At 45.1% G+C, this 12,494-nt stretch overlaps 1 protein-coding gene across 2 annotated transcripts in view; it reads left to right on the forward strand.

Moving 5' to 3' along the window:
• The window catches only part of rhbdl3 (rhomboid, veinlet-like 3), a 63,505-nt gene extending 51,643 nt beyond the window's left edge, over window positions 1–11,862 (forward strand). For both annotated transcript variants that reach the window (XM_079998552.1, XM_079998553.1), the window contains 4 exons: window positions 1–83; window positions 9,282–9,382; window positions 10,283–10,343; window positions 11,450–11,862. The exon at window positions 1–83 is cut by the window's left edge and continues 30 nt beyond it. In XM_079998552.1, the coding sequence (XP_079854678.1) occupies window positions 1–83; window positions 9,282–9,382; window positions 10,283–10,343; window positions 11,450–11,721 (517 nt within the window). In that variant the 3' untranslated portion in view covers window positions 11,722–11,862. The remainder of the gene's footprint in view (window positions 84–9,281; window positions 9,383–10,282; window positions 10,344–11,449) is intronic.
• The last annotated feature ends 632 nt before the right edge of the window (window positions 11,863–12,494 follow it).

Here is a 12,494-nt window from a genome sequence, read left to right on the forward strand (position 1 = left end):
GCAGCTGCTGGTGGGCGTTCCACTGGAGATGGTCCACGGTGCTCTGAGGATCGGCCTTATCTACGTGTGTGGAGTGCTGGCAGGTGTGTTTATACATACAGACACACACGCACACACACACACACACACACACACACACACACACACACACACACACACATCTGGTTGTTTGGCGATCAATAATGTTTATGTTACTGTACCTATCTATCGACAGTATCTACAGTTTTGAAGTATCTATCTATCTATCTATCTATCTATCAGTTATTCATTCTCTGACAGCTCAAATTTCTCTCGTGCTTATATTCTCTCCCCTCCAGAGAAGAGACACACAAAGTTTGACGGGCGACCATTTAATTCCACCGACGTTCCATCTGTTTGTCGTTGTGCAATCGACAATTGAGTTTGTCTGTGAGGCTTTGTCTATATTCTGATGAGTGTGTGTGTGTGTGTGTGTGTGAGGGGGGGGGGGGGGGGTGGTCTGTTTGTATATAGCATGATTGTGTGTGGGTAATGTCGTGTGTGAGACAGATGGCCCACACACACACAGACACGTCATGAGAACACACTGTGCTTGTGTTCTGTCTATGGGGCTCAGTGTGGGATGTAAGGGGGATGCATGTGCCCGCCCACTGAAGTCTACGCCCATTTATCAATATACGTTTGTCTGCACTTATGTTCTTGAGAAGCCACTTAAAGGGGAATACATTTTCAGCATGTAAGGGCCAAAACAATACCCTCATAGTTGTTATGTGGTCCATAGAACCAATTCCTTCCTAAGTGGGCAGTCAGGCTATTTGACAGGTTTGGGCTGTGACGTACTGCTGATGTACCTAGCTGTGACGTACTGTATATGCCCTTATTTGGAGTTCCACCTTCCCTGGCTGTGAGGTATATGGCCTTATTTGGAGTTCCACCTACCCCGGCTCGAGATGTGTAGGAATTGGTTCTATGGACCACATAACTACGAGGGCATAGCTTTGGCCGTGTTTATATTGAAAATGGGTGGTATTCCTCTTTAGTTATCTTAAATTCAATTCCAAACTGAAGTTCACGTCAAGCCCAGAAGGCCTAAAATACCCTGGTGTGTTCTCGTTCCCACCTAACATATCAAGGATGCCTCTGTTGGTGACTTGACCCGGTGTTTGATCCAGATATCCCAGCATTCACTGTGGTGGGAAACCCAATCGAGTTTGTTCTTTCGAGGGATGAACTGAAAGGATTTTCCAGGAGCACAAGCAAAGTCCCGTCTGACTAATTGGTATTGAGGAATGGCCTCTGCTCTACTCTGACATTGTGGAGTGGCCATCACACACACACATACACACACACGCACACACCAGACATGCACGCATGCACACACACACACACACACACACACACACAGACACACACACACACACACACACACACACACACACACACACACACACACACACTCCCCCTCACACACACAGCAACCCCATCCTAACCCCTTCCCCTTATAACAGTTACGTAGAGTGCAGAGGAAACAGAATCATCTCATATGGAGCACAGTTAAGCACACATGCATACACACACACATGCACACACAAACAACAAAGGCAGAAAATGAAAGAAAGCTCAGTGATAGTGACTGACTGGAAATGGAATTACTCTGCCTTGAGAGAAAACAGAGATGGAAAAGAGCTGAGAGAGAGTGGCGAGTAGAGAGGGAGGCAGACAGACACACAGAGCCACTGGAAATGTCAGGAATCCTTCCTGATCTCCCACTATTTATACTTGTTTTATTCAGGTCACTCATTTTTTTCATGGTTTACTTTCATCTGGTCGTTTCCTCGCGCCGTGTCACTAACCTCCGTGTCATTTCAGATCCGCCCACTCCCTTTTGTTTTGCTGTCACTCCCTTCCCTTCACCTGGTTTCCCCCGCCTGCAGCCCATTCCTCTTTTAGTCCCTCAGTATAAATACCAGTTCACTTCCCCTTCTTCTCTGCCAGATTGTCTCTTGCATTACACTGTACGTTCTCGCGCTATTTCCTGATTCCTGTACATTCTGCTCGAACCCCTCGGATCCCCTGGACCCTGATTATCTGCCTGGTTCCCTGCCGGATAAGTTCCCCTTCTCTGACTGATCTCCTGGTTGTGATCCCTGACTGTTTTTTAAATTAAACCTTGTGGACTTTGACTTCTTACCTGATCGTTTTGGTGTTGTGCTTATGGGTTCACATCTGTTCTGAGTCAGTGAGCGTAACAGAAAAAGCCAGAGCGAGAGAGAGAGAGAGAGAGAGAGCGAGAGAGAGAGAGAGAGAGAGCGAGAGAGAGAGAGAGAGAGAGGCTGGCGGCAAATGTCACTGTGATTCTCTAATTCCTCATTGACATTAGCTGCCAGCTGTAGCTGGGATGGCAAATGTATGTTCACGTCTGTTTGTCGCCACAAGCTGATTATTTTTTTTAGTATTATTATTTTTTTTTTCATTTCCCCCTATCAACACACGTCATCTCCCTCTAATCTTGCTTTTTCCTCCCCAGGGCAACATCAGCATTTTCCCTAAGATGAGATTTTCGTTTCTTTCTTCTTTTTATTGCTGCCTATGGCTGACACTGCTGGTGACGTGATAATTGAAATGGCAATATTGCTTGACATTTCGAGAAAGGAACCGGGAGATTATTGAGGGGTTGAGAACATGTTTTCATATTTTAGTAAAACGATCTTTGCATAATATTATTATTATGGATCCCTCTGTTTCTCTCTCGCGCTCCTTGCTGCCTGCCTTAGTGTTTTGTGGTTTGTATGCAGGAGATTGCAATTTTGTGTGTGTGTATGTGCTTTTGCGTGTGTGATTGTGTGTATGTGTGTGCGGAGTGGGCGGGCGGGTGGGCGGTGGGATGAGTGACCAGCCCGGGGAATCCCATCTGAAATGGAGGAGGAGGGGGTGTCATTATACACAGGCACACGCACGCGGGCACACACACACACACACACACACACACACACACACAAACACACACACATGTGAGTGTCTGCTGTTTTAATTAGATATTGACCGGCAGAGGAAGGGAAGAGGTGTTTGTTGGTGGCGTGTAGCCTCTGATGTGAGAGTTGGCTTTGTGGGACGGGGTTTGTTTGTCTGCCGGCGACAAAGGAACTTCATCTCACAACTCAAAACAGGACTATTTTCATCTTCCAGCAAAAGGATGAAGAAAGTCTGGAAAATGATGGTGGAGCGGTGTTGGGCAGAGAGGTGTCAGAATGAAGATCTGGTCTGCAATGAATAACGGTCGTTTAGTCTAATACATTATATTCATTGTCTACTGCAGTAGAGTGAAAAGGGACATCACACAAGGGAAGGTTGCAGAAGTTTGTATCTGGTTTTCTACAGTATGAATACAAATCAAATTGTGCGTCTTAAATATTTAGACTTCCACTCGACCCACATTTTCGTTTTTGAAGTCGAAGCTTCAAAATGATTAAATAAGTGACTGTATTTTGCATTTGAGGTCCCCATGGGGATAGTGGAACATTTTGTTGTCAGCCATGAAATAGGGCTACTGGAATCAAATCAACGTAAAACCCATTGAATGTGCCGATATTTTAAGTGTCACCTCTCTTTGCTTCATATAGGGATAGCGGTAGGAGGTAGAGCGAGTTGTTTAGTGATCGGAAGATTGCCGATCTGTTGAAGTGTCCTTGCGCAAGACACTTCAACCCCAAACTCACTCTCGTTGAGCAGGTGTGCGCCTTTCACGGTTGCCGCCGCCATCGATGTTTGAATGTGTGTGTGAATAGGTGAATGTGAGGTATGCACTGTAAAGCTCTTTTAGTCGTATGACTACAAAAGCTCTATATAAATGCACCCCATGCACCCTATATAAATGGAGGGGGTGGGGGGGAAACCTCAACAACGGGTCTCAGCTGGAACCCTACAGGGATCAGGTCAAAGTTCAGAGGTTAAGTAAGGACCCAGCTGAGAGAGAGGGCAAAGACACTTAAGGAAGCAACGCGCTCTCAGACACAAGAACACAAAGGAGTTTGATGGACGCACATATGGACGCATTCACATCGATGGTGTGTTTCGAAACGCTACAAGGACACGAATACACAAACAAATATACACACATACACACTAACTGTCAATACAAAAATGATGACACACAATGATGTGCAAAAGAGCATATACAAAGCCACACACCCGCAGACTCAACTATATACTGTACATACAGTATATATTTATATATGTACAGTATACACTTTTTTGCTCTAGTTGTGATCTACATCGAAAAATGACCTTTTTACTTGTGGACTTTAAAGTAACGCATCACCCAGAAAAGCACCTAGGAAATACTTGAATCGAATCCATCCTTAGGGGCCGGCCTATTTAAGCAGCCAATCCCTCCTGCTCTACCTGCTTTGCTGCCTGTTTGCTTGCTGCGTTGCTGCACTCCCTCCACCTCCCCTGCATCCACCTGTTGGGCTCTACTCTTCTATCCCAGCAGTTCTCGACCTGGGGGTCGCGACCCCAATCTTATTTTTTGAGAATGATTTATCCATTAAAGCTCTCATCCCAATGATATAGTGTAGTTATTATAAAACAGATTTGAACGAGTAAGTGAAATGAGTGTGAATGTGTGCGTTATTGGTCTGGTATACCGTACCTGTCAGTAACACGGAGGACAGTGGAAGGGGGGGCGGTCTCCTTGCTGCTTCCAGTCCACTATGTGTGGGCTCTAGTCAAACTGACAGCAGATTTTTGTATTATTGTATTATTTATTTATTTGGTTTTATTAAGCTATTAATATGTTTTTATCAAATGTGCAATAATGTATCCATTGCATGTTTTTCTTCATTTAATAATAGAACCACAAATAACTGATTACAAAAAAATGATCAGAAAACCCATTATAACAGAAATTAAGAAATGAGTGAGAGTAGGAAGTCCAATAAATACACATGCACATCACACACAAATTCCTTGCATCCTCCTCCCCTGGTTAATGGGATGAACCCACTGCTGCAGCCCCTTCTCCTTCAGACCCTCGGAGAAGAACCGGCACCGCCTTCCGCCTGTTAATAGCCGCAATGTGTATATATAGATGTGGTGGACAAAGGGGCATGGTAAAGCCGCGGCTGCAGATGGCAGCGCAGCTTCTTTCCCGCAGCCGCACTGCTTTCCCGAATTGGCCGAATTAGTGCCCGAGCGACGCTGGACAGGAAGGTTTCTTAATGTTTGTCTGTCTTGCAGAGGGGGGTCGGCACACGGGGCTGGCCCAGCATCTAGGGAAGCGTCATTCCTCCTGCCCCTTCCTTCCTTCTGTCGTTATTATTCTTATTATGGTTTATTATTTCTTTTTTTTGCCAGCGAGCCTTTCTGTTCTATATCTGTAATAAAAACTCACGCCATGTCGGCGCCCCAGTGCCAGAAAGTCGCCCTCCTTAAACCCCTACCGGCGGGTAGAGACTCCCACAATAGATTACTCATTCCAGCAATAAAACGTATTGTATTCAAGGGAGAAGCTGCTGTGTGAAAGATAAACAATGAACGCTAAACTCAACTCGATGAAAATAATTTCAAACTAATCTGACTACGTTAATAAACAAACAGACTCCAAATGCGAATGAAATTAAAAGCAAAGGGGTGAAAACGAAAGCAAAGATTTACTTTTACCCATTAAAGGTTGATACAGTCCACAGCTGCTCTCGGTACCGGTCGTAGACAGAATATTGACGGACCCAGTGTGAATTGACGAATCGAGCAACATGTGACGTGGCGCTGACGTGATGCTCTTGGTGTGAATTGGGGGTGAGGAGGGCGGGGCGCCGGTGTAAACAGCAGTGCCAACAAGGCAGGGTGCTTAAGCGTCGCGGGTCACCGCAGTGTGTTTCAAGGGTGAGTCGCATGGGAGGGGGTCACGAACCTCAACCTAAATTTGCAACCTCAAAAATGTTGAGGACCACTGTTCTATCTAATGGGGGGATTCAAGCTCGTCACTCGAGCTCAGAAAGTATGTCTACAGTACGTTCCTCGCCAGGAGTGTGTCTTTCCACATTGATGCTTTTTGCAGATGTGTTTTCGGCCGTCTTGAAGAGCATCAACAGCTCGTATGTATTGCTCCCCATGATGAGCATTGATGTTCACTATTAGCATTCCCCCGCTGGCTGGCCCGGGTTCTTTTTCTTTTATTCTTCGGCTTCGATGAATAACCAAGATGAATGAGACGTCGCTGTACAGAGAAAAAAAAAAAGCACTGACCAGGGGAAGACTGCACAAGGATGAAAGTCCTTCACATGGCTTTAGGAAGGCTTTGTGTGCTTGAATAATATTTTCACCAAGTTAATTACAGGAATACCTATATATTTACGTGTGTGTGTGTGGGGGGGGGGGGGGGGGGGGTGGGTGTGGGTGTGGATGTGGGTGTGCGGTAATCACCTAGAGGAATTGCCATACAGCAAGTGATTAATGACTGGGTAAGTCAGACACTATTATTACACCAATTCGCCATGCTCTCATCTAGTTATAATAAGACGCCAGACCCCCCCCATCCCTCCATCTGTTTATCTATCTGTCTGTCTGTCTGTCTGTCTGTCTGTCTGTCTGTCTATCTATCTATCTATCTGTCTGTCTGTCTGTCTGTCTGTCTCGACAATGGTTGCATTTTCTCCACAAGGACAATAAAGTGGCATCTAAAAGTCATCTTTAAAGTCAATAACGGTGACATTACAGTATAACACGCTACACACAGACACACACACACACACACACACACACACACACACACACACAGGATGATGATCATTTGATGGCCTAAGGGTGAGTGCGCAATGATTTTAGTTTTACAAGTAGCTCATTTGTTGTTGCTATGGTGATGGCTATAGTTCAGCTTTTTTTTTGACAAATATATTTAATTTTTAAGTCTGGTCATTTGATGGCTCAGTGTTATTTGAGTTGTCTGTAATAAAGTGTTTTGTGTGTGTGTGCATGTGCGTGTGCGTGTGTTGTGCTGAATTTTCTTCTTACTCATGTTGTTCTGAACACACGCACACACACACACACACACACACATTTGATGTGTCCAACTTTTCTCTTCTGAAGTGAAAGTGAAATAATGTTGCTGTAAAACCCCCTGAAAACACAATCAACTATTACAGGGTAGATTTGCTGACAGAATGAGACCATTGTCAGGATGACGACACCAAGTAAATGGATTTTTAGTTGGTGTGTGTGTGTGTGTATGTGTGTGTGTGTGTGCGTGTGTGCGAGTGGGTGTGTGTGTGTGTCGGTTTATTTGCTTTCATATCGTGCCTGAGCCAGATCCATATATAGCGTACTGATCATCCTATCATCCCACCACGTGGTGATTTGTAATCTTTGAACTCCGAGACCGTCCCAGTCTGCCATAAGAAGGCGTGTGTGTGTCTGTGTCATTGAGTGAAAGTAGTAAGCATTTTGAGGAGAAATAAGTGTGTGTGTGTGTGTGCGTGCGTGCGTGCGTGCGTGCGTGCATGCGTGTGTGTGTGTGTTAATGTTTTAATTTACTTGTGAGGACTGGTCTCCCAGTTTACTACTTTTTGGTTTAGAAGTGCACCAGAAACTTGAGTCCTTACTTATCATGTTTGTGTCTCAGAAAGATGGATTTTAAGTTGGTGTGTGTGTGTGTGTGTGTGTGTGTGTGTGTGTGTGTGTGTGTGTGTGTGTGTGTGTGTGTGTGTGTGTGTGTGTGTGTGTGTGTGTGTGTGAGCGTGACTGTGAATGTGAGGGTTAGAGAAGTTTTAGCGAGGAGGATCATTCATCACCGGCCCCATGTGTTCGCTTTTCTGCAGCGTAGGCTGCGATGTCTCACGTACTTCGGCATCAATAATTTACACAGGTCAATTTCAACCAGTTTAAGGCACGGTGTGTGTGTGTGCGTGCGTGCGTGCGTGCGTGCGTGCGTGCGTGCGTGTGTGTGTGTGAGACTGAGAGAGAGAGAGTCTTAATATAACCTCTATTATCTGGCAACACATTCAGTCAATCAGTTTCACATAATACATTAAGTGTATATTCATGGAAGAAAATCTATGGAAAACCAGTAAAACTCTATGTAACACTGTACGGATTAAGGACAATAGAAAACATTGAGACATATAATAAGTAAATAAACATGAAACAAAGAACCCTTAAAAGGCCGTCAGTGTCCGTTTGCGTAATTCAATGCTCTAATCATCCCTCGCTCCCTGACACATGAACACATGGACTGCTCTGCCGCTCTTGCACAAACTGGTTTTTCACCAAAAACGTTCCGTCTCTGAATGGCCTCATATTGAGGTTTTTTTTTTTTTGTTTTTTTTCTTTTTTTACAGCCCAATGGTTTCTTTTGTTGTAGGGGTTGAATGGGCGCTGTGGTGTTGAAAAGGCTGTTTCTCTATTTACAGCAGCAAAGTCTCTGTGAATGCATTTATTTTACATAGAATCACAGTTTATGGGGTAACAATGCACGCACAATACGAGATCGACGCGTTTGAGTAGCATGTGGCAAATTGGTCTTTATAATACGAATAAATAAAGCCCTTTTCCTCATCGGAGTGACACAGCCAGCAGGAACGACGTCTTCAGTGGCCTCATTTAGTAAGACTTTCTCATTGAAGATTTTTGGGGGGTGGTAAATTCTAGCCAGGGTCTCTCCTCTACGATATTAGTCAGAAAGTTTCCTTCAGATTGAAATAACCTCACAACTAGTTCTCTATATGTGGTGAGTCTATACAAATAGCTTTAGTCTGCTGTGCATGCTCCAGGTGGCCAGAAATATCTTCTTTTTTCTGCGTTGGGGACTGTAAATGATCACATTATGATCTATATCTGTATCATTGATATGAAATTGAACTTTCAAGATCAACTTGGGGAATATGCATCCAACTCAATAAATTAAAAAATAACAAAAATAAATCTGCAATGAATTGAAATTAAATTAAATCACATCAAATTAAATTAAATTAAAATAATGTTCATCCTTCTCGTAATTAATAATAATAAATATGGAAATGGGAGGGAATGCAAAGTTATCGAATGGTGTAGAGTATTTAGGCTTTGTATTTGCAATGAATTTATTTCAATTATGTAATTTATTCTCAAGGACAATGCATTTCTAATGCTCTTCTGAGGGGAATTAAGTATTTCTGTGTGTCCATGTTTTTCCAACTATCCCGTTTGGAAGCACCAATGTCAAAGTACAGAAGTGACAGACTTAGAATTTACAACTTTTGATGATTTCCTTGAAAAACGGCAGCCATTGTCACCTTTGACCTTTTGATCTATGGCTGTGATTATTCCAGGGTCACTGGCGGTATCTGTGACGGACATGACGGCTCCCGTGGTCGGGTCCTCTGGAGGGGTGTATGCGCTGGTCTCAGCGCACCTGGCCAACGTCGTGATGGTGAGTGTGTGTGTATGTGTGCGTGTGTGTGTGTGTCTGTCCTACTATGTGTCTTTTTGTCCCTGTGTGTATGTGCGTGTATCTCCATTTGCATTCAGTCGTTGGGGGACGAAGTTGTCTCTATGTCTTTATATCTATATCTTTATATTTGTGTGTGTGTGTGTGTGTGTGTGTGTGTGTGTGTGTGTGTGTGTGTCTGTGTGTATGTTCAGATAGATGTTTATCACATCACTCAGTTGTCCTGCCAGGACAGCGCTCAGACATATCTGGTCCCATCAAAGCGTCTGCTGTGGCTCGGCAGGTGCTGGTTTTATCTACACATTCCATACGGTCCAAATTGACAGATTGGTGTGTGCGTGAGCCAACGTGTTTTCAAGACAGCGTTTTCAAGAGACATTTTCATCCGTTCTGTCCTTGAACCATTTTGGTCAAAGACATTGAGTCCAGCCCCTCTCCACTCCACTCAGGCTGGACCTCTCTCTGTTGTAATTGGGTTTTCTTCATCATTAAATATTTGCACTTCATGGTCACTTATTGTCTCCTGGAGGGTCGGGGTGGAGAGGCTTCTCTTCCTCCTCTCAGACCAAATTGGATTATTTTGCTCTGCGTGAACGGGAAAGTTCAAAGGGCAAAACATCAAGTTTTGCAGGCTTTCAAAGTTGACACTAATTGAAAATGATAGGAGGGCTTTTGCTTTTGTGTGAAGGAGAGAGGGAGAGATATATATATACTGTGTTTGTGTAAGAGATAATTTTCTCTTTTCACGCACTCTCTCTCCACTGGCGCTCTCAGTTTTTGCTTGGAGTCTGACAATGCTCTCGCTTTAATTACCGAACCCCTGTTCTCACACCCTTTTACCTCTGCATCCCTTTTTGTTTCCTTCTCTTCCTCCCTGTGCAGAACTGGTCGGGTATGAAGTGTCAATTCAAGTTGTTCCGGATGGCCATGGCCCTGGTTTGCAGTAAGTCTGAAGAGAGAGAATCCTTTCTGAGCAAAAGAAAACTTGGCTAAAAATGGTTTAGTATTTTTTTTTGCTGTAGAGGCTCCCATATCCCTCATACTCACAAAGTAAATTACTAAGTGAATTTTCAGAAATGCGTTTGGATTATGTTTATGTATTAGATCATGTATTATGCATTACAAATTGCTATAGTAATAGTTATAATGCTTTATACTACAGTTCTATTTCCCCCAATATGAAGTTAGAACATATTTTCTACATTCCGACAGTTATTATTCATCAGAGGTAGAATTTCCAGAGACCACAGAACTTATATTATTTATGACCTTGATCACGGAAACCACGAGAACATCAGCGTAAACGGGGGGGGGGGCCTAATATCAGTTTGGAGGCTCCGTGATTTATGATTTGTTTGGGTGGCGTGGACAGGAGGCCAGGGGCTGGTTGACTCAGCCTTGTGTACCTACAACCTGCAGCGAGGACGCGTTCCGCTCTTGACCCAGTTCGCGAGGCGGAGAGGTGGCTCTGGGCCAGTGATTTGAGAGCCGCGCGCGAATGGTGGTGGTGTGGGTAGTGGTGTGTGTGTGTGTAGGGGGGGGTGGAAATAGCAAGGGCTTTAAACACAGAATTGTCACTGCTCGTGATTATATTAATCCTTGTGCTTATTGTCCCTGCTTTCATAAGGAGAGTTATTGGTGGAGATTCTGAAGAAAAAGTCAGAACCAGGCTCCCACAATTAACCTGTGTCGTCTTAAACAATTGCCGCTCACGGAGGTCAGATTTGTCGTGCGTTGCCTGGTCCATTCCAATCCACTCCTTGGAGGGGAACTATGCCCTCCGTTCAGTGCAAAGGGGGAGGGGGGGTGATTTCCCTTTTACTATACATGAGGCAGCTAAATCTAAAATAAATGTTGATATAAGATTCGGGCAGGTAGGCAACTTAATTAAAATTGGTTGAGAAGATATCAGTCCTGCCTGTTGTTCCTAGTCCTAAAAGCATTGGCGAATACAGATAATGGATTTTTCTCGCTTTGCTGATCAACTGTTTCCCGCTAACAATGTTGGTATCATGAGCGTTCCCATCTCTCGCTCTTTCCCCTTCGCAGTGAGCGTGGAATTCGGTCGGGCCGTGTGGCTACGCTTCTACCCCCCGGCCTTCCCGCCCTGCCCCAACCCCAGCTTTGTGGCCCACCTGGGCGGCGTGGCGGTGGGGCTGACCCTGGGCGTGGTCGTCCTGCAGAACTACGAGCAGAGGCTCCAGGAGCAGTCCCTGTTTTGGATCTTCTTCTGTGTCTACACCCTCTTCGTGCTCTGCGCCGTCTTCTGGAATGTGTTCGCCTACAGCCTGCTGGACGTGCGACTGCCTCCACCCCCGTGAACTCTCACTTTAAAGGAGGAGGAGGAGGAGGGTGGCAACAGAAGCTCCATCAGAAGATAACTGGTTGCTTGACTAGATAAAATAATGTACCTATCAATGTCCAGGCCTTTGTTAGTTGTTCAGAGTCAACTGTGCTTTTGTCTTAACCCAAATCTGTCCAACGGTAATCCCTTCCCTCCGTCCTTGGTTCCCAATCCTCATTCCATGAGCTACTTTGCAGGTTTAACGAAGCACTCTTCAACAAACACCGCGGAAGCTTGCACCGCCTGCCCTCTCTCTCTCTCTCTCCAGCTCTGGCTGCTGTTTGTCTCCTTCGTGTTATCCGATGGGATTGTTCTCCACGAGGCCGTTCTGGCCAATGGGAATCCATGGAACTGGGAGAATACGAACAAAGACAGTGAAATACCCCTTGTTCATCTCCCTCAGCTTCTTGTTCCACCCAACGGTGCCTATTCATCCCAAAAGTCCGAGAGATGAAAGCCTGTGGTGCACAGGAACTTGCTATGCCGTACCGCAAGGCATCTTCAGACAGTCCCCACAAGTCTGTGCATCTGCCGACGATGGCGGTTTATGGGATTAGGTCACATGGAGTGATGTACCGTACTGTACTGTGTCAGTCCATCCTGTTGTATTCAGATTGTGACAGGAGATTTGAATTACTATTCAGTGCGGGGCCAGCCCGAGGCGTAAGTGGATTAAGCACCTGCACACGCCCGTGGCCACCAGAGGCCCTCAAAGAGCGGTGGAGGGCCCCCAATCAGCGGCGCACCGGG

The sequence above is a fragment of the Zeus faber genome (genome assembly GCF_960531495.2).
Source record: "Zeus faber genome assembly, chromosome: 4".
Taxonomy (NCBI): domain Eukaryota; kingdom Metazoa; phylum Chordata; class Actinopteri; order Zeiformes; family Zeidae; genus Zeus; species Zeus faber.